Below are 23696 nucleotides of genomic sequence, written 5' to 3'. Positions count from 1 at the left end.
TTTCTGTTCTTTGCTGTGAAAGAAACATCATCCACGATGAATTTAGTGATGGTCAATCCTGTGGCTCTGATGTTAACAGGTTAATCCTATCCCCAGCCCTTCCTGACAGTATAAGTGAAAGACGTAGCTTCCACGTATCTGTGGTTGTTTAATGGGAAACTCGTTCCTGACAAGTTAACGGGTTCACTCACTTTTTTGGGCTCAAGAAAGTCCATTTGATTGACAAATGAACGTGTGGTTTCATAGGTAGATATGTCTCTTTCTTGTCAGATGTGTTTATAGATAGAGAATGTGGAAAAGCTCATCTCAACACTTCAAACTGATGACAGCGGTCACAGTAGCTCACTATTTTTATCATTTCGTTATTTGTCTGTGATAAATCAGTTAAATCAGCTATGATGGTATTCTGATATAGTTTATATAAGACAGCGTGCAGTGGTTACAATGTTATCAACATTCAACTGCAGTATATTCAAAACGTCTAAATTATAAAGGTAATAAAGGTCATTTTTGCACTAAAATGTATTTTCTATGGGGCAGTGTAGGAAATGGCAGCAGTGAGAGTTCAATTATCCTGACTGTAACTCATACTTTGCATGATGTGCAGCACGATGAGTAAGTAGTTCATGTGTACAGTTAGTGTGCAGCAGCTACCACAAAGAACACTTGTATAACTAAAATTCATGCTCTCATGTTACTTACCTGCAAACAGAGACGTTGTCATTAGTGAGCAGAGGCATGTTCTTGCAGTGACCATTTTCAGAGGCCCATCTCTGGCCAGCAGTGCAGCAGGTCTGCAGCAGGTCTTCAGAGGACACACCTGGATCTGCAGACAGCAGACATGCAGGTATGCATATGTCAGCACACACATGACTGATGGAATAAAAACAGTTCAGCAGTGTTCAGCAGTACTCTACATGTGTGCACGCTGTATGGAGCAGACAGAAGCCCAAAGAGAACAGTGAAAACGTTAAGCTGTCTGACAGAAACATTTAGTAGACTGCAGCAGCCCTCGACGGTGCCTTAAAGATTTCTCCAGCTGACTAAAGAGGTACAAAACAGTAGTGCATTTTATTACTGGATTTTTTTCCCTTTTTGATCAGGTCTTGAATAACCTACTCAGCTATACGGCACAGTTTTTAAAAGCTGAATGAGAGTCCTTTGGTAGGGTTGTGAATATATACAGGACTCCGGGCAGTGTGCCAGAAGATGATGAGATTTTCTTTGCCAATAGTATATTTTTCCCTGACTGCTATTATAGTAAAAACTAACAAAAACACTATTTGAGAAGGTAGTACAAGAAAATCCATAAAGTATTTTAAGGAAAAGATTTGAAAGCAATTTCACTCTTTTGTGTCATTTTGATGCAAATATTTCCAAAAGGTTTCATCAGTCTGTGCCTTTCAGAAACAAACAGGTAAAAGGACTGACCACTGTGTGATAAACTGCATAGACACGTAGAGAAAGATGCTTTAAAATACATTTTTGGAACTTTTTTCAAAATACCATCAACGACAGACCTAGATTTGAAAGAAATCTCTGTACACGTGACACAAAACCATAGAGAAAATTAAACTTTGTAAACTGTGGATGTCTGGTTGATGCCTCTGATGTTTGTTGCAACACCTCGTCAGTGATCAGTGGATCTACACATGTTAAAACCTTTCCAAGATAAAAATATTTCTGAACCAAATCCAGAAAAACTCCCACCTTCTGTGAGCTCATTAAAGTGGCCTGAGGCATCTGGCTTTAGAAGCCAGCATCTGTGATGGTTTGGGGGTATTTAGAGGATATGCCATGGGTAACGTGCATATCTAAGAAGTCTCCATTAATACTAGCTAATATGTCCGAGTTTTTGAGCACCGCATGCTGTCATCCTACTTTCTCTGGGGAGGCTATGTTGTTTTGGCAAGACAGAGTTAAACCAAGTTCTGAAGAATCGTCTTCTCTGCTTGGCTTCTCCCTCTTTTGGAGAGTCCTTTTTTGGATTTGTGCCACATCTATGATTTGCCACTTTTAAACCAGAGGTTTTCTAATTAAAGTGCCTCTGACTGGAGTTAATAAAATCAAATAAACAGATAAAAGTGAGGGCCACGAGCTTGTAGTTCTCTGTGTTTGGGAGTGAGGATCAGAGATGTTCTCTCACGCAGAGCTGATTCCCATTGAGGATGGCATGATGGCTCTGTAAATTAAATCAGTTGCAATCCTTAACTGGCCATTTTAGTCATTCAGTGAGGGAATACCAAAATAAAATCCCAGTAATGGCTCCTCTTTAAAACCGTCTCAATTGCCATCCATTTAGTCAGAGGAAAAAAATGTCATAATTTTAATGCCATCAACTGAAGGAAACGAGCATAGAATGCATTTGAAACCAGGAACCAATTAAATCCCCACAACTGAATGAATGCATTTCATATTTCTAAACTTCACAGCAACAAATTACTATCGATGCTCAAAAGAGGGAGAAAAAAAGCTCAATTTGTTGCTTCCATTCAGCTGATTGCAAGCAAAGATTGTCCACATCAAGAGGATCCCGATTTGGCAGCCACTGATCAATGGCCATCTCTGCCACACCGCAAGCTCCCAACAGAGACTTCAATGCCCCCCTCTACCACCACCTCCCTCCGGTGAGCATGTAACAGCAAGCCTGGCTGCTCTGTGCGAAGCTTAGTTGGGGGATGTACACACCATGAGACAAACTGCTGTTGCTGCCTGGCACTGTAGAGAGCCAAGAGCTCGTCAGCCTCACCATCGCCTCCACGTCAGTCCCCAAAACCGTCTCACCCTGCTGCTTTTATCCACATATTAGCATGAATGCTCAAGCACACACACACACACACACACACACACACACACACACACACACACACACACACACACATCAAACTTCACTCAGTGCCCTTTGAAGAAAAGCCACTGACAAAGAGCTTTTGTTTTTCAACTCAATAAACCTTCTTTGGCTTATTTACAGCACACAACATTTGCATACTCTTCACACTCAGGCCGCTGTGAAATGAAGCTTTGTTTTATAACTTTGAAGACAGGAATATAATTTGTCAACAACAGCAAAAATACATTTACAAAAATCAGCATTAAAAACAAAAGAATTTTAATAACGTTCATACTTTTCTATGCACAAAAGCATGTAGGCATTAAAAATGAGTGCGTCACACACACACACGCACGCACGCACGCACGCACGCACGCACGCACGCACGCACACACACACACACACACACACACACACACACACACAGCTAATTACATTTCACTGTCTGGATTTGTGCTGAAACATGAAGCTTATTTCTCGTAATTAAAACCAGCTACATCAGAGAATTGGCTCCACAGAGTCAAATATAGCAGTTTGATAAGATTTAGCCATTTCCTGCATGCATGTAATATCCACCATATTCACCTCAAACCATAATTGGTCTGAAACTGTGCTAATCCCATTCTGCACGCTTGTACATTTGTATAGAAAAAAAAAGAAAAGAAATAGTTCCCGAGAACACAGAAAAATAGTCGAGCTTCACTCTGAAATTCTATTTGAATTCACTCGCCTGCATTCAGCTTCATCCCAGTCCAACATCTTTTGATAAAGAACTTTTATAGCAAAAACTTACTGTGCATAATTTATAAGTATTGACATTAGAAAACAGCATTAACTTGTAGGATGCTTAAAAGTAAAAATGGCTTCTCATTTTTTCCCCAAAACATTGTCATTGTTAAATCTGTGAGATTTTACTGTCAAATGCACAAATGTCTTCTAAAATCTGTTAAATCTGTTTATTGTTTTGTTTGTTTGTTTTTTTCAAAAATCTCTGTCTTCATTGGGCACCTACTTAAACTGCTGTGTAGGCTACATGACAGTATTTCCATGGCCGTGCTCTTACTCTACTACTGACAAACAAAATAGTTGATTTACTGAAATAACTAAATAATTAATTCATGGCTTAAATAAGTTATGAAGCAGAAACAGTGGCTGCTAGCATAATAAATTACACATTCACTTTACAAGTGAACGATCCCATGTTTGATTCTAGGCGGAGACACAAAGAGAATGCTGTGTAAAAATCAGCCAATTAAAACATGTGGAACCACCAGCTGTTGCGATGCTTTGTAAATAAGGAAACAACAAAAAGAATCTTTTTTTTTTCATTAAGCGAAAATGTTACAAAAACATCAAAAATAATGGTGCGATTTTCTTAAATGTGACAATTCTGGGTTTCTGTCAGTGTATTACAAGTCCTGTGGCTAGCCTGGCCCACATTTGCACCCACTGTATTTAAGCACATGTGGAAGGTATTCAAAGAAGGACATCAGTGACATCAACCTTTGATTAGTCAAGTCCTGTTGTGAAGTTTCAAGTTGAGCATTTTGGCTCTGACTGAGACACTCTGGGACACAAAATGCTCTTAGGCGTGTATCTTGCCAATAATTAATGAAAGAACACGCTGTTTATAGCTTTTAAGTCTGTAAATCATTGAAGTCCAAAGGTTATTTCCCCATAGATTTCCATACACTCACACTCTTACACTCAGCTTTCTTCACCACGATGGACCAGTACAGCATCTGAACCACTGCAGCCGTGGCCCCAATCCTGTCAGTGTCTCGCTCCCTTCTCCTCACTCATAAACAAGACCCCGAGACTCTTAAACTTCTTCTTCACTTCAGTTGGGTACTCCACCCTTTCCTGGCTGAGTATCATGGCCTCAGATGTGGTGGTGATATTCTCATTCCAGCCACAATCGGCAGTGAACTGGTCCAGTGAGAGCTGGAGGCCACCAACTGAATTACATCAGCGGGCCTCGGACCGGTACCGGTCCGTGAGTCATTTGATACCGGGCCACGAGAGTTGAGGCTCAGGTGTGAAATGTATGGTTTTCAGGGTTTTTATCGGTTTTCAGCGTTATTTTGTTATCGTTTTTATCGTTAACTCGGTTTTCCTGGGTCTTTTCACGTGTGTTATGAATAAATCTTCTTTTTTTCGGTACCGGTACTAGTTTTATTTTGTTGTATTTATCCGCGACACCTTAAAGGCCGGTCCGTGGCGCAAAAAATGTTGGGGACCGCTGAATTACATCATCCGCAAAATGTAGAGATGAAATCCTGAGGCCACAAAGGTGGAGGCCTTCCCACTGCATGGCTATGCCTAGAAATTCTGTCCACACTGTTAAAAGGATTGGCGACAGTAATTCAGAACAACACTTCACAGCAGTTGTACAGGGACTAAAGGGCTCATAACAGTGGGCCAGATTATATCTTTCAGCAGGCCTGGGAATCTCTATGTGTTTCCTTGGATAAGCTGAAGGAGGTTGGATGTGAGGAAGAAGATGGATGATGGACTGATGGATAGATGTTCCCTGCCTCATTTAAGAATTTTAAGAATATTTTTTCATGTAATATTTCTGGATTATGTATGATATACAGCGTATAGACATGCAAAAAACATTATCCAAACCTGAGTTTGTATACAGACATTCATTGGGGCAAGTGGAAAGCAGCATAATGTCTCACTGTTATCAAAAATATGTTCCAAGAGTTCCTGCCAAAAGCCAAATATGATTTTCAGATGCAGGGTCAGATGGAACTTAACAGTTAAGAGTAGCCTTCTAATTAGAAGGTAAGCACATATATTTATAGCCTGAAACCACACTTCTGTCAGTACCTTTTGTTGAAATAGTCAGAGCAGCTGCTGAGATGGCAGTGCTGCCTTGCCTATCAAACCAGCTGGTCATGTAGCAGATGGACTGAAAATAAGAGACATCCGTCCACCTAAGGAGATCCCATGGGGTTTGTCTGGACAGATTAGCCCAGGCTCACACAGCTCACCCATCATTACTTTGTCTGGCCAAACACAGACCTTACCACCCACCCACTGAGACACAAGTGAACCCATCTGCACCACCTGAAAACAAATGACAACAACCAGTGATCGCGTGATGTCATGAGTGTCTGCTGCTTATAATGTGTCAGGAGTTTGGATGGTCTAGGACAGGGGTCGGCAACCTGCGGGTGGTTTGGGAAAATAAATTGGAAGTATTTAGCTGAAGTGTATTTTATTTGTGTTTAGTTCTTTTTTTAACTTGTAGTTCTAAATTGGAAGATTATTGTGATATTGAAATACAAAACTAAGATTATATTTTATTATTTTTCATCGCTCAAAATAAGCGTCACACTCCCGGAAGCCGGTGTACCCGCCGAAACGCCGTGCATTTATCGAGACTTTCAACCCCAGGTAGGGCAGTTATGGATCTTCGGATCCACATTATGTCAGCAGCTCCACCGTGAATGATGTTAAAAACAAACACCGGTCACGCCTCACAGACGACAGCTTACAGTCCTGCGTAAAGTCACTTCGTACAGCCCCGATTTGCAGACGCTGTGCGCAGAGGTTCAGGAGCAGAAGTCCCATTGTAAACATACCACGACAGACCCGACGATGTTTCCATGAACATGCTTTTGAACATCTCTTTATTGACCACTTTTCACACAGGGTTGCTGTACGCATACAGCCGGCTGTAGCTTTTCAGCTCACAGCCCGAGTCCGACACATATCAACACAACAGCAGAGACTTTAAGGCAGCGAGGCGTGATTGCCCGCTCAGGTGCGTCCGACTCCCCTGCAGCGGCACTGCAGACCACGTCCCGCCACACACATTAACCAGGTAAAATACATATTTAGGCAGAATTTTGCAAATATCTATTTTTTTTTTTAGCAGCATAGTGCTTTTTTCCTGCAAGTGATGAGCCCAGAGCCTTGACACCAAACACTATTTGTATTTTGCCACTAGAAATCACATCAACATAAGTAGTCTAACTTATTTTCAGTATATATTTTTTTAATTCTAAAAATATTGTACATACTGTAAGTGCATGCACTGGATATGGCTTAAAGGTGCATTAATTTATATTATGTGAAAGGGTAGTAGCAAACCAAATAACATTCAAATCAGCAGAACTCACTTTCTCATCGCGTCTTTAATCATTGTTGATTGTCGTAAAGAAGAACTTCACACAAATCCAGCTCAAATGCTCGGGTTTCTTAATAGTTGCAACTGAACGATTTAGAAAAAACTTGTTACCTGTACATAAAACATAAACATAACATCATCTTCTAAAAGTATCACTAGTTGAATTTAGGAATTTATGGCTGTGTTTCTGTCCAATTATAAGTCCTAATATTTACTCAGTTTGAAGCTCCATGTTGGTCTCCACCAACCTCAGAGAACTATGTATGGTGTTTCAGCTGCTAAATGCTCCTGTTTGTTTATCAACCAAACACCACTGTTTGCACCCTTTGATACTCAGCAGCTGGTGTTGAATCAGGCTACTGAACATTTTTCAGCTACCTGTTTGATAAACTAAAATGGGAAAGTTGTGCGATTGTAAAACAAAAACAAAGTAGTGAAAGGTGCTAAATCCTGTCATTAAGTAAACTAGTTACTGGTTACTGGCGATCTTTGCCTTCATTTCAGAAAGAGGCAGATGAATCTATTGATGCCGTAACCCCGTTCCATGCACCGCCCGCTAACACTACGCTCTGCATAAAGGCAACATGCTAGTTGCTTTGATGAAACTCTAATATTTCACATAATATTACCACATATTGTGCATTTATACCAATATATGGAACCATTATGTTTATTATTGACAATCTTAGTTTTTCAAGGTTAAACATTGAAATTTCTCTCTTTTGTTACACTTGCACTTCTCTCCCGTAAGATCAGTCTACTTTCTTTCTGATGCGCAGATCTAGAGTCCAGAGTTAAAGGTGAATGTGGGGCAATATAAAGAATGTGAATAATAGAATAAATATTTAATAAAAGCTGCCATGCTTACCAAGTGCACAGTACATTTCTCTTAATAATGCTATAATAAATATTTGATTTACTGCCTAGAATGTTTAAGTAGCTTAAATGAACAGTGGCCTTCACTGACCAGGCACCACTGAAGTGCTTAATCCAATACAATATAGTGATTTCAGAATCACATTAAGCCCTGAATGTTTAGCAAAGCCTAGAATCTTCTTAATTGTTCATCATGTATGACATTTATGTTTTCCACTAAAAGTACCTTTATAGCCAGAACATGCAAGAGGAAACTAGCCCCTGCCTGCAGACTTCTCTTAAGCCCTACCACAGACGATATTGGGAACATCAGCAGCGTTTTACTGGGAGTAGTTTGTCAAGTCTGGGCAACTTTTTAAATACATTTTTTATGGGAAAAGTTGGGCTATATTCTACTAAAACAACCCCCCTCTCATCCTAGTATGTCTATGCCAGACAGACGTTTAGTTCAGTAAGTCAGACTAGCATGCATTGATGGATAACTGATAATAACACCAGTTTTGGAACCAACTCTGTGATAAAATACTTCAGTAAAACCCGAGAAAAAGGAAAAAGCTCCACGTGTTCAAAAAATGTCAGCATTTCATTCTCTACATTTTAATTTTCAGCTTCCTGTGGGAGGAAGACACCGCAGCCAAAGATCACACCTGTCAACCATTTCAAACCATTTTTTTGGCAGACAAGCCACTTTTCAATTTCAGCTCAAGAAACAGGTGTGGATTTACATGACTCATTCCGTTTGTGCGTCTTGTGGAAATTGCCAGTAAAGTTGGCGCATTATAGATGAATTGCTGCATCTCTTCAAGGTTATGCGATCAAAGGCCATGACCAACAGTCTAAGACAACCTAAGACATTATTGTGGTCAATGTATGGGTTGTTGAATTTCCCAACAAACATCATGTGAGGTTTTAACATGACCACAGTGATACCAATATCATCCTCATTTCTTCTTGGCCTTTCTTCCCACTCAGCTTTACAGGGTCTCATCTGCAAAGCAGAAACTGCTGAGTTCAAAGGCCTATCCTTACACTGAGTCAGAGCTGCGGTTTGACAAAAATTGAAAACAAAAGCCCCATACAGTACTGTGCTGCTCTGCCTTCCTCGGAGGCAAAGCTAGAAATTCTCTGGGTTTATCCCCAGCTGCTTCATGAGAATTAACTTCTGCTGTTTTCCTCTGAGTATGAGACAGCAGGCATCTTTAAATCCAAATTCAATGTTCCAAATTTGACCTAAAAGTGTAATTCACTGCCATCTTTGCAGGTCTACATCAAACAGACACAGATGTAATAAACTGCTGCAATACAACACCAGTGTGGTGCATAAGCTCTAAAGCTATCCACAGCAAATGTCCGTAATGAGTAATTTCCTTTATAATCTGGTACATTCACATTCTGTCAGTGTGCATTATTCTCAATGGTGTTTGCATCACGAAGGCTCATTTTGTTGGGAATCCCACAGCAGCAACAGTCTGGATGAGCTATGGCCTTGAAAACAAGAGTTTGAGAGAGATGCACAGATTGGCCACAAAATGCAAACTTCTCTATCAGATTGTCTCTCACATCTGTCAGTCACAGCAATCCCAAAGTGGAAGGTTTTGATAGTGGCTGAAAATGTAAATATTAACATGGTATGTTAAGTTTGTTGTGTGAGATCATTCTCACTATGTGCTGCTTACCGGGCATTAAACTGTACAACCAGGTGGAAAACACAATGAAACATTTAGCAGCTAAAATTCGATTCAGTTCAGTTTTATTTATATAGCACCACTTCAGAAAATCAGTCACCTCAAGGTGTTTTACATGTAATGTCACCATATCAGTAACACTACTCCTATGAGCAAGCACTTGGCAAAAATGGGAAGGAAAAAGTCCATTTTAACAGGAAGAAAACTCCCTCGCGTAACTAAGGAAGGGTTCAGGGTCACCTGACCCAATCCCAATTATAAGCTTTGACAAAAGGGAATCTTAAAAGTAGAGATTAATTATGGCGTTCCACAGGGTTCTGTGCCTGAACCAATTCTACTTACATTATACATGTTTCCATTAGTCAGTATCATTTGAAGGCATGGTATACATTTTCATTGCTGTGCAGATGATATCCAGGTTAATTAAATGAAGCCAGATGAAACGGACCAATTTATTGTGTCATCTTGAAATCTTGAAGTCCCCCAGGCTTACTGCTCATTAAATCTGAAGATTTAACATTCAGCCTTTTATATTTAAAATGATACAGAGTGCTATAACAGAGTTTATCCATATGTGCTTATAGTAAATCATCTTTATTCTTAATCAAAGATATAAATCTAATTAATATGTTGAATAAGAAATGCAGTTTGAGTAATAAAAATTATTCTAATCTCTAGATTTTGTGTGTGTAGACATGATCCAGCTTCGACCTGGGCAGATTAGTGTCTGTGTGTAGCTGCAGGAATCTGTCACCAACCCAGAGAATCATGAGCGAGTCCCCATCGGCTCCGTCTAAGCACTGGGTAAAACTCATAGGAGTTGATTCAGACTTCCTGTATTAGGGTGCTGGTTTCACAGATCAATATTCTTAAAGACTTAAAAGCCTGAATGACCTCTAATTTCCTGCTTCTAAATTCAAATAAAACTGAAGTGATTGTATTCTGCCCTAATCTCAGAAACATGGGTTCCAATGAGACACTTACTCTGGATGGCCTTACCTTGGCCTCCAGTTCTGTGGAACCACAACACCCTCTCTACTTAAAACTCTCCTAAGAATCAGACTTAAAACTTTACATTTTGAAAAAATTCCTAATCAGGGATTTATCGCATGACCCTGAACCCTCAGTTATGCTGGAATAGACCTAGGCCAGGGGTGGGCAACTCCAGGCCTCGAGGGCCGGTGTCCCTGCAGGTTTTAGATGTGTCCTTAAGCCAACACAGCTGATTTAAATGACTAAATTAGCTCCTCAACATGTCCTGCAGTTCTCCAGAGGCCTGGTAACGAACTAATCATGTGATTCAGGTGTGTTGACCCAAGGTGAGATCTAAAACCTGCAGGACACCGGCCCTCGAGGCCTGGAATTGCCCACCCCTGACCTAGGCTGATGGGAACTTCTCATAATATTGTTCTTTCTTCATCCTCCATGTGTTTATACCCCACACCAAATTTAATCAGTTATTATTCATCTCTGGCTCCCTTCCACAGCGTATCTTTGTCCTGTCTCCCTTCCTTCAGCAGATGGCTGCCCCTCCCTGAGCCTGGTTCTGCTTAAAATCTCTTCATGTTAAAAGGGAGTTTTTCCTTACCAAAGTTGCCAAGGGCTTGTTCAGAGGGGGTTGTCTGATTGTCTGGGTTTTTGATGTATTATTGAAGGGTCTACAACTTACAATATAAAGCACCTTGAGGTGACTATTGTGGTGGTTTGGAGCTTGATAAATAAATTGAACTGAAATTACTTGCCACTTAAAAAATGCTTGTCCCCTTATGCTCGCTCCTCTTCTATAGCACTAGCTACAGTCCTGTAAAATTATCCAAAGTATTGCAGTAGTCACTGGCAAATGCTAGAGATCCAGCCAGGCTCACAGCCTCCCCACATGAGCAAAGGAATCACAATGAACAAAAGAACAACAAGCAACATAATTAAAGCGCTCATAATGTATTTACAACAACAGTGGTCAATTTTTCCCCATAGTCAAATGCTCAGTCTTTATATCAGGATGTTTACAACAGTTCTCAGAGTAGAAGGAAGAAAAGTTAAATCTGGCCACTTTGTGGTCCTTGAATTTACTTGGGGGAGAACTCTCTTGCTAAGACAGGATATTGGATAACAAGTTTATGCCAGCACTCCGATGTCATACTCTTATTCCAAAACAGGCATAATGGATGCTCGAAGGCTGCCCAGGAGTTCATCATGGTGAGGGAAAGTCTTCAGAATGTAAGATATGAGCAAGCAAAAGCCTAACAAACTGTGGACTTCATACAAGCTCTCGAGGGCTGACTTGTAGCAACAGGCACTAAACAGACTGGTCACTTCCTGATGTGAGGTGCCTTGGTAAGACTGTGCTTTTTAAATAGTTTTTAATTGGTTAATTTGGAGGTGCTCACCTCGTGTGATGCAAGTGTGGTTTCCATTATGAAAAGGCAACCAGGACAGTATAATGTGCTACTTTTCATTCAGCTCGCTGTTTCATGTTTTCATTGTGAACCAATATTTGTGGCCTAGTTTGCTGCAAAAATAACAATCTTCTGTTTCCCCAATTACCCCTCCTCCTCATCAAGAGGTAGCAAAGATTTGAATGCACTCAACAGTAGATCCAAGCATTTGTTGACTCTGTCTCATGACAAAGTCCTAAAGCACAAACAAATGCAGTCTTCTGGATGATTAGCTGCTTGATGCCCCACTTTAGTTCTGGCAGGTCGCAAAGAAAGTGCACTGACTAGAGTGGTAACAAAAGCAAACTAAGCCATCTTTCTAAATTCAGATAAGAAGAAGGAAGCCACTTCTATATCATTATCTACTTTTTACTTAAAGGATTTACTTCCTGCCAATGAGGCTTCACAAGCAAAATTGCCCCAATATCCACTGAGAACAAAGCGAGCGAGAGCATGTTGAGAGACGGAAAGCTTTCACAGATCCACTCAAGATATGTAAAAGAAAGCCATCAAGCAGATATGCAAGAGGGTAACAAGAGATGTGAATCAATATCATCCACTATTTACAACATCTATGCCAGATGCTGAATGCAGACATCTTAAGAGGCATCTTCAGTTATTGGGAATAAGAAAAGATTAAAAGAAATCTGTCGCTGATATTTAGAGCTGAGCTTTGTTCCCCTCTGTGATGAAAAAACAACAGCAGAGCAAAAGGAAACGAATGAAATGCGCGTCCTTTTGCGTATCCTTACATTGTGCTCTGTTGCTATGCCATGATGTGGGCCACTATGTAAATATTGGAACAGCCATAACACCAGTATTCTACAAAGTAAAATATTTAGTGGACAGTATTCCCAGATAGTCATCTGTGCAGTCTGTGTTTAGCTGGAGAGAATGGAGTATTGTTTTGGTGATTGGGGTCATACAGTAGGTCGGGCAGCAGTGGTTAGGGAAGCGGACCTTCATAACAGCAGTATTACCCATGGACAGGGCTGTAGGGGTTTGTAGGGCTCTCTCATTAATGTCTTTGTCTCTATCTTTCGCTCGCTCTCTTTTCCTCCTCACACACACATGCACACAGGGAGATGGAGACAAGTTTCAAACGAAAAAAAAAAACCTGGGGTACTTAAAGCTCTTATGTTATATCAGAGGCCTGGAGACAATGGGAAGATGCAGGGCACCCGAGGGTTGGAAAACACTTTGTAAATAATTGAGATTGGGTTCCTTTGTTTTGTTTGTCTTTAAATGACTGACTCTCTGTCTTGGTCAAGTCAATACTGCAGGCAGCAGTATGAGAGAGCCAGATGATTTGTTGCTGCTGCAGAGCCTGGCATACTTCATTTGAAGGGTTTCCTTCTTACTTTGTGACTGCTTGATCTGGAAAGGGTCAGATGTCGACCTTCACGAGGTGACTCCAAGAAACTGGAGTTAATCCTGTGCTGTATTCATGCTGTTGTTATAGACTATTAAGGACATTTGCTCTGCCACCTTTCACCTTTCCCTGAATGAGCTAATATTAATTACTACTACTACAGTGTAACTATTAAAGTGGAAAGGACGTTATCAGACTTTTTTCCAAAACAGTTTTTCAAGAGATCAGAACATCTTAAAAATGGCTCAGAATAAACATCTGTAACTTCATATCTATGTTGACCAACAGGAAACAGATACACACATAATTCTACATCTGAACGATCAGTCATCTAAAGCTACGTCTACGAAAAGCTAAAACCAGGAAAACTGTCCTGCCTGAGAGAGCAGAAAGTGTGGCTCAGACTGCAAACAGTGCAATGGAAATGCTCTGTTGAAATTATTTCAGATAATGAGACGTGATTACACAAGCATCTGGGACAAACTGCTGTGTGTTTGCCACAGTGTGTTTTGACTGTTTCTTTTCCAAGCCATTGCAGTCAATAGTTTCTAGAATTGGCTACCACAAAATACTGGTCAAACGTTTTGGCAGCGGCACCACTGCCTAAATTTAAAAAAAAAAATTTTTTGCCAATAAAGTTTTTGAAAATAATAAAATGCTTGAAATTGTTCTTTACTACAGAAACGTAAAAGCAATCTAAATAAAACCTAAAGTATAATTTAGAATTTATGCCACTGTCAAAAATTTTCCTCATGACCGTATGACTTTGCCATGCTTAAATTAATTAATCCTAGGGGTCCTAACTATGTTTTCCAGTTTCTGGGAAGATTTAAAGGTAGAAAAAGTGTTTACACTGCCATTAGATATCATGAACTTCTGTTTCAAGATAAATGAGCAACAGTGCTCACCTACAAAAACCTGCATCTACTACTGATATACCCTAAAATAGCATGAATATAACCCTTACATAATTCATTATCATTAACAAATTTTCACCACATTACAACCATTAAAAAACTGATAAAGACAGAATCACCTTAAACCATAAAACTGTGGTTCATGGTACAGCATTTAATCAGTGCTAGCATATACAAACTTTCTCATTGGCCTGTTTAGCTAACAAAGCACTAACACCCTGCAGCCAAATGATATGCTGTTATGTCCAAGCACTATTCCAACGTGACAAGCAAGTCAAGCAGTGCTTGTATGGAAGTGAAATGTAAAAATATCATCAACAAAAATATATTAAAGTAAAAACATTTCTCTACTTTTATCTAAAAAGCATCCTGTCATAAAGATTCTCTAATACCTGTTTATATGCGCACTTTTGATTACTGCCATCTTGTGCTTGCAGTTGGCTATTGTCTTTGGAAGCAAAATTAATTGCACTTGATTGCAGAGAAGCTGAAGTCTGAATGGGGTAAGTGTTTTCAGAGGTGGTTCAGAGTCAGGCGAGCAGCTTTTTCTGGTTTGTTTGTGCATGTGCTTTGTGGATAAACCTCTGGTGTCTGATGGGAGGTGATCTAGGTAAGCTGCCATGGCTCTCTTTTTGCTGCTCTGAGATCATCATTAGGCTACCATCTGAAAAGTTAATTACTGGCCAAGATAATGCCATACAGAGTTAGTATCTGGCTTGTTACCATATTTCTAAGATTTTTAGTGCAGAGTACCTCAGATTTATCTGACTTTTCAAGCAGAAATCTGGAGGTTGTTCCTAGAGTATTTAAAAGTAGAATGGGAGGCAGAGCCTTCAGTTTTCAGGCCCCTCTTCTGTGGAACCAGCTTCCAGTTTGGATTCAGGAGACAGACACTATCTCTACTTCTTTTTGCTAAAGCATATAGTTTAGACTGGATCAGGTGACCCTGAATCCTCCATTAGTTATGCTGCAATAGGCGCAGGCTGCTCACCCCAACTGGTGAGAGATGGCTGGGTCACATAGGGTCATATTATTGTTGGGTTTTTCTCTGTATGTATTATCGTAGGGTCTACCTTACAATATAAAGTGCCTGATAGGTTGCTGGTGATCTGGTGGATAGATAGAGGTAGATACTATAAGCTGCTGGATGCAAGCATTTTATATTTGCATGAAGCCAAGTACGACACTATATTGCCAAAAGGTCATGAACAGATAATTTAATTCAGGTGTTTCAATCACTTCCCTGGCCACAAGTGTATAAAATCATAGACATGCAGACTACTACAAACATTTGTGAAAACATGGGTTGCTATCAGGAGCTCAGTGAATTCCAGTGTGGCACTGTGATAGAATGCCACCAGTCCAGTTGTGAATTATCCTCACTGTTAAATATTCCACAGTCAACTGTTAGTGGTATTATAACAAAGTGGAGGTAGTTAGGAACAAAAGCAACTCAGCCATGAACTAGTAGACCATGTAAAATCAAAGAGAGACTTTGCTGCTCTCCTTGTGTTTGTGTATGTATGCATAGGTACACAATTCAGCAGCCAGCCAAACTTCATGCATAAGACTACATCCAAGCTCCAGGTGCTTTATTTTAAGCTACACCACCATATACCATTGAATCGGAGTGAAACTAAAACATATCAACAAAAGAATTAAATAGCAATGTGATTAATACAGTTATGAAAAAGAATGAGGATTGCAGCAGTTAATTTACTGAACCCTTCACCAAATGTGCACTTGCTTACCCCAACTAACATGGCAGACTTCCTGTTCTGGTTCAAGGTGCAGAGCCCAATAACAACAATTTACAAGGCACAGTGGGAGGCACCTAACACAAGGCAGAATAGAGACAATGATGAGCTAGTTTGTGGTGGAAGAACTTGACTGGCCTATGCAGAGTCCTGACCTTAACCTGACAGAATACCATTGGCACGAATAGAGCAACATCAGTGTCTGGATGTCACTCAAGTTTATTTGCATGTGCAGACAAACGAGAGGATACTTCGTTTGTCTGCACAAACGAAGCAATATAGTGTATGATAGCTTCCTGTAGTGATGTGTCCTGTGTGTCGAAGCTTCGAATCGTGCGTCGGGTAATCACGGGGGCGTTTTTCTGAAGCGCGTATCGAGGCTTGCTTTGATTACGTATGCAGTGACGTTCGAGGCCTCGCGGGCAGTCCGTACCACGTGACTGATTCAGGGACTGGTTCATCGGTTCGCGCCAGATTCGAAATAACATGGGCAGGAAAACAGCTGATTCCCCATCACACCATGTTGTGGAATTGGATTACGTACGTGCTACATAGTTACTTGTGCATTTCTTCTTCGATGGAACCAGCAAGGAAGAGATGTTTTTTTTTTTAATTTTGTCTCTCCTAATAAAGTATGCACACAGTAATAAATATCACAAATGATAAACACCAAAATATAAATAAACAACACTACACATCCTATAATCTGATTTCTGTCTTTTAGTTTATTAAAAAGTGAAGCACCAAACACTAGTTTGTGTCATTATCCAGATGTACATAAGGTTTACACATCATTATAATCAAAGAGCCCGCTTCACTTGAATTGTCCACTTGATGGCGCAGTAGAGAAAATGAATCATCACAATGCTTCGAACCATGAGTCGACCAATTGGATGGAAAGCTTCAGTTCATCATGAGGCTTCATCTCACCATCACTACCTTCCTGTAGTGGGAACCTATTACAACAAAACCAAGAAACTGGTGCTTTGTTGTTTAGAAAAAAAAAGTCTTCAGCTCACTGAAGATACTTGAATAAACAAATTATTTATTTTTATCAGACTTTGTCACCCAATTTTCCAAAGACGGATTGTCTATAAAATCTTATCACCATCTGTGTACAAGAGTGCTTGTTTGGAACTAACAAGCAGCATTTGTTGAATCACAACTGTTTTATATGAACTAATGATGAGTAAATGAGTAAAATGGAGTGTCAGTTGTAGAAAGATGTTGCTGCTTTAATTGTATGTAAATGGAAGCCATTTAATATCCTGTGTTTCTCCTCCAAAACGATGGAATAAAAGAATGTCTCCCTCTCAGCCTCCAACACTAATTATTTTGCCGTTGCGTGGTAGTCATCATAAATAACCATAATTCAAATGGCCCCAATCAATAGTGCTTGAGGAGGCATTTGGACAATATAAACAGTGTTGGTTTAAATTGCAAGCAGCAGGGCCAAGGACAAACCGCAAATGGCATTAGCGTCTCTAACTTCTGTATATTTTTATTTCTGCAAGGAAAAAGAATAATTTGTGAGTATTTGAAAAATATATATCTATATATATATATATATAAATACATATTACTCCCATAGAGCCTTCTTTTCTAAATCTTCATCCTTCAAGCCCCTCTGTGGAATTGGAACACCCTCTTACGATTAGGCTTAAAACTTTTTGATAAAGCTTACAGTTAGGGCTGGATCAGGTGACCCTGAATCCTTAACATGATGCACTGTTTTTTATTCACTCACCTCTCTTCAATCTCTGTGTGTATAAACCACTTTGCATTTAATCATTAGTTATTATTGAACTCTGGCTCTCTTCCACATCATGTCTTTTTTCCTGTCTTTCACCCCTCAGCCATAACCTGGTTGCGGCAAATAGCCGCCCCTCCCTGAGCCTGGTTCTGCCAGAGGGTTCTTCCTATTAAAAGGGAGTTTTTCCTTCCCACTGTCACCAAGTGCTTGCTTGTAGGGGTTTGTCTGATTGTTGGTGTTCTCTTTAATATTGCGAGTCTTCACAATAAAAAGGGATTTGGGGCAACTGTTGTTGTCGTTTGGTTCTATGTAAATAAATAACATTGAACTGAATAGAAAGTGTATGTGATGCGATGTAATTTAACTGTTCACTCAATCAGTCTCAGTCATTTCAGCCAAACTCACATGTGGTAAATCACCAAATCATCATGTGCTGTGCATAACTCATTTGGAACAGTTTTCATGGTAATTCCTTAAAGAGGTAAATCACTTCTACAAACCTGTATCTTCAAAGCTTTCTGTAAATACTTCACTGTTTGAATGCAGTCCAAAATTATGATCAAAGTCACTGTTTTTCCAAAAGAACCCTGGCTCAGTGTTTGCTATTGTGTATGGAAGACAAAGCCGGGTGATTAGTTGTGAACAGATGGAAATTTTGGTCTCGGATATTCTTAACATGTGCAGACTACCTCGATGCAGGACTGGCACAGTGTGCTAGATGAGCTCAGCACACAGAAGTGAAAGAAATTCTGTTAAACTGATGATACAAGTAAACGTGCTTTGGCTGGACAGCCATGAGCAGTCCAGATTGTGAGAAGCATATTCCATGACCATACTATCTGTCAGTGCCTGGGAGTGTGACTGGCATTTTGATTGCAGTTTTTCTCTGGGGACTGTCTGACGACCTTGAATCTGGATCTCAAAACTGTTCAGTGAGGACTCATGTTGGGCATCTTATTTTTAAAGGTGTAATAAAAAATTATTGTAATAAATAATGTCTACAACATAATACAACCCGATATATCTCGTTGATGATGAATAATAGCGACTCAACAATTACTTCACTCGGAGCAGAGATTTCAGGCTTGTGTGTTCCAGGCTGCACTGTGTATTGGAGCAAACAGTCCCCAGCTATTACAGTGTCAAGATGTTCTCAGCTACCAGTGTTTCTGAAAGCAAGGCTGAGAGTTTCCTTTCTTAAGCCAAACAAGCAACGGACAAGCCAGCGTTGTTTTTCCACTCTTCCACTAACATACTTAACTGCACGTTTCTGTGATTCTTTAGCCTAGTCACTGACTGGCTGCAAAATCTTTTGTAACCGTGAGCTAACACTTAAAACTTGGACTGACAATGTTTGCAAGGCGGTGTCTTTTTTTTCTTTCCAAATCTTTAAAACAACTTTAATACACAAAGGTATACAAAGGTAACGTGTTATATGTGTATGCTTTCTGCTTTTTTTCACCTTCAGTCTTTCCTCCTAGATAGAGTTACTTGATTCTCTTAAAATGAAAGTCAAGACAACATTCAGGTTAAGTAGATCTGACAGACTAGACACTGACTATGTCGAACTGTTTATCCATAACTCAAAATTTGCAATTTTGCACACCTATACACAACATAATACAACTGTAATTACCTCTAACCTGTAAATTTGCAGTTCTGTACATATCTCTACATATACACCTTAATATTGTATACTCTGCATATATATATATATATATATATATATATATATATATATATATATATATATATATATATATATATACACACACACACACACACACACACACACACACATATATATATATATATATATATATATATATATATATATATATATATATATATATATATATATATATATATATATATATTAGGGGTGCAACGATACACAAAATTCACGGTTCGGTTCGGTTCGATACTTTGGTGTCACGGTTCGATATTTTTTCGATACAAAAAAAATGTTCATGCCTTTTTAATTTGTCATTTATTAAAATTATAAATATATATTTTAACACAAAAGTACAGTTTTTAAATTTAACCCTAACCCTTGTGCGTGTTGTTTTTTTAGCTCGTCATATTGCAGCCACAGAAATTCTTTTGTCCATGAAACCATAAAGCTGCACTTTCTTTTTGCCTTATAGTCTGATTTGTCATAACTTCTCCGTTTTGTGGTAAGCTTTTCTTTGGCTGTCACTTCTTCACCCTGACCTGTCTTATTTGGCTCAGCAGAACTAAAATATATATCTGTCTGTGAAGGTTCTCAGTCATCCAGGTCATCTTAGTGAAATATATATCCTGCCGCACTCACATAAGCTCAGCGATTCTCTGCGCGATCAACCTCTCACATGTTTAAGCTTGCTGCGGGAGATTTCACTTGTCATGTTTGCATAGTAAGCTAACAATTAATAAGACGATGTCAGAGGAATTGGGGCACAAATTATCATCACTCACAGATCAGTGCTGTCGCTCTCTATACACAGTTCGCGCGATTGCAAAGTGAAAGCAAAAAAACAAGCGCAAATTCAAACACGATTTCAATATGTCACATATTGACAGTGGCTCACCCAATGACATAATTACCCAGCTACATTTCTGAAAGAATGCAAAAGCATTGACATATATTTTTCCTTCCTACGATAGGCCGACAGGCAGGGCAGAGATAGCCCCGGGACGTCGGGCTAGCGATATTGCGAGCCCTGTATCTGATTGAGGAATCACTCATCTTTGGAAAAGAGAGTTTATTACAGAGAAATGGCTCTTTCCAAAATAAAAGCTATACTATCCACTTCTTCTGGGCTATATTCTCAGCAGCATATTAAACATATCAGGTCTCCATAAGGAGAATCCTGTGCTAACAGCTGTCTAAATGACTCGGCTAAAGTTTGTAGCATGCATGCTTGTTGTTTTTGTCTTTGCACTAGGATGATGTCGGTATAAATGTGCAGTCATATTCGTTGTGTTCCCACTAGTGCTTTCAGGTTAATCTCGTTGAAATAACCTTAACGCCACAACACGGCAAATCTCCGTTAACGAGCTACCCTATACAGAGGGGCTAGACGGCCAACACGTTAACGAGCTAACTGCGCTAACACACTAGCTCCCACCCATGTAATTGAGCATTGCATGGCACATCCAACATACTGTTTTACTTTAGTCCATGACTCGCTTACCTTCAGGGTCATACGTCACATGAAAACCAAAATAATTCCAAACGCCAGATCTGAATGAGGGTGGGGAGGTCCACTTCTGTCTCGCTAGCTTGCCCTGCGCTCTTCCTTCTGACCATGCTGTCTGTGTTGAGCCTAGGCGGAGTAGTCAAATGCAGATTCACTGAGCGCTCAACACAGACAGCATCGTCAGAAGGAAAGTTGATAAAATAAATTACAAATTTTGTATTGTTCTTTTTTTTTTCTCCCCTTTGGTTTTCTTTCTTTCTCTCCCCCTCTTTCTTTCATTCTTTCCCCCTGTCCTATCCCACAGTCATGTCTGTCCCGTTTGCAACTGAAAATAAAATAAATTCATATTTATAATAAAGGTCAATCAAATGGACCAATATGATGATCCACTTAAAATAAATCCTCTTGGCATCTTTCTTGGCCTCAAGACAACAATTCTGATGGCTATAGATCCAAACGGGACACAAAAAAAAAAAAAAAAAAAAAAATTGAAAAAAATTGTATTGTTCGATACATATGCGTACCGAACCGAAAGCACTGTATCGAACGGTTCAATATCGATACGAATATCGTTGCACCCCTAATATATATATATATATATATATATATATATATATATATATATACATATATATATATATATATATATATATATATATATATATATATATATATATACATATATATATATATATATATATAAACACCCAGCACGCCCCTGCGGGCGGTTTATCCTTCAAGCTCGGGTCCTCTACCAGAGGCCTGGGAGCTTGAGGGTCCTGCGCAGTATCTTAGCTGTTCCCAGGACTGCGCTCTTCTGGACAGAGATCTCCGATGTTATTCCCGGGATCTGCTGGAGCCACTCGCCTAGCTTGGGAGTCACCGCACCTAGTGCTCCGATTACCACGGGGACCACCGTTACCTTCACCCTCCACATCCTCTCGAGCTCTTCTCTGAGCCCTTGGTATTTCTCCAGCTTCTCGTGTTCCTTCTTCCTGATATTGCTGTCATTCGGAACCGCTACATCGATCACTACAGCCGTCTTCTTCTGTTTGTCTACCACCACTATGTCCGGTTGGTTAGCCACCACCATTTTGTCCGTCTGTATCTGGAAGTCCCACAGGATCTTAACTCGGTCATTCTCCACCACCCTTGGGGGCATCTCCCATTTTGACCTCGGGACTTCCAGGTTATACTCGGCACAGATGTTCCTGTACACTATGCCGGCCACTTGGTTATGGCGTTCCATGTATGCCTTGCCTGCTAGCATCTTGCACCCTGCTGTTATGTGCTGGATTGTCTCTGGGGCATCTTTACACAGCCTGCACCTGGGGTCTTGCCTGGTGTGATAGACCCCAGCCTCTATGGATCTTGTGCTCAGAGCTTGTTCTTGTGCTGCCATGATTAGTGCTTCTGTGCTGTCTTTCAGTCCAGCTTTGTCCAGCCACTGGTAGGATTTCTGGATATCAGCCACCTCCTCTATCTGCCGGTGGTACATACCGTGCAGGGGCCTGTCCTTCCATGATGGTTCCTCGTCTCCCTCCTCTTTCTTGGGTTTCTGCTGCCTGAGGTATTCACTGAGCACTCGGTCAGTTGGGGCCATCTTCCCAATGTATTCTTGGATGTTCGTTGTCTCATCCTGGACTGTGGTGCTGACACTCATCAGTCCCCGGCCCCCTTCCTTCCGCTTAGCGTACAGCCTCAGGGTGCTGGACTTGGGGTGAAACCCTCCATGCATGGTAAGGAGCTTTCTTGTCTTTATGTCAGTGGCTTCTATCTCCTCCTTTGGCCAGCCTATTACCCCAGCAGGGTACCTGATCACGGGCAGGGCGTACGTGTTGATGGCCCGGATCTTGTTCTTACCATTCAGCTGACTCCTCAGGACTTGCCTGACCCTCTGCAGGTACTTGGTGGTTGCAGCTTTTCTAGCGGCCTCTTCATGGTTCCCATTCGCCTGCGGGATCCCCAAGTACTTGTAACTGTCCTCTATGTCTGCAATGTTGCCTTCTGGTAGTTCAATCCCCTCAGTTCTGACTACCTTCCCTCTCTTTGTTACCATTCGACTACACTTCTCCAGTCCGAACGACATTCCAATGTCATTGCTGTATAGCCTGGTAGTGTGGATCAGTGAATCGATGTCTCGTTCACTCTTGGCATACAGCTTGATGTCATCCATGTACAGGAGGTGGCTGACAACTGCTCCGTTCCGTAGTCGGTATCCGTAGCCAGTCTTGTTAATGATCTCACTGAGGGGGTTCAGGCCTATGCAGAACAGCAGTGGGGACAGAGCATCTCCTTGGTAGATCCCGCACTTGATGGTGACATGTGCTATGGGCTTGGAGTTGGCCTCTAGTGTTGTACGCCACATCCCCATTGAGTTCCTGATGAAGGCTCTTAGGGTCCCATTGATCTTGTACAATTCTAGGTATTCCAGTATCCAGCTGTGGGGCATTGAGTCATAGGCCTTCTTGTAATCAATCCAGGCAGTGCACAGGTTGGTCAGTCTGGTCTTGCAGTCTCGGCTGACTGTTCTGTCTACCAGTAGCTGGTGTTTTGCGCCTCTGGTATTCTTGCCAATTCCTTTCTGTGTCCCGCTCATGTATTGACCCATGTGCCTGTTCATCTTAGCCGATATGATGCCTGACAGGAGCTTCCATGTAGTACTGAGGCAGGTTATTGGTCGGTAGTTGGAGGGGACCGGTCCCTTCTTGGGGTCCTTGGGGATCAGGACCGTCCGGCCTTCAG

The 23696-nt window shown here is 40.6% G+C and overlaps 1 protein-coding gene across 2 annotated transcripts in view; it reads right to left on the bottom strand.

Annotated features, from left to right (window-relative positions):
* Positions 1-23696, bottom strand: part of fbln2 (fibulin 2) — a 72294-nt gene that overhangs the window by 31783 nt on the left and 16815 nt on the right. For both annotated transcript variants that reach the window (XM_026169063.2, XM_080302150.1), the window contains exon 3: positions 703-826. In XM_026169063.2, coding sequence (XP_026024848.1) covers positions 703-826 — 124 coding nt within the window. The remainder of the gene's footprint in view (positions 1-702; positions 827-23696) is intronic.

Source organism: Astatotilapia calliptera, chromosome 5, assembly GCF_964374335.1.
Source record: "Astatotilapia calliptera chromosome 5, fAstCal68.1, whole genome shotgun sequence".
In the NCBI taxonomy this organism is placed as follows: Eukaryota; Metazoa; Chordata; class Actinopteri; order Cichliformes; family Cichlidae; genus Astatotilapia; species Astatotilapia calliptera.
The sequence above is the reverse complement of the archived record's forward strand: the minus strand, read 5'-3'. Positions and strand labels throughout refer to the sequence as shown.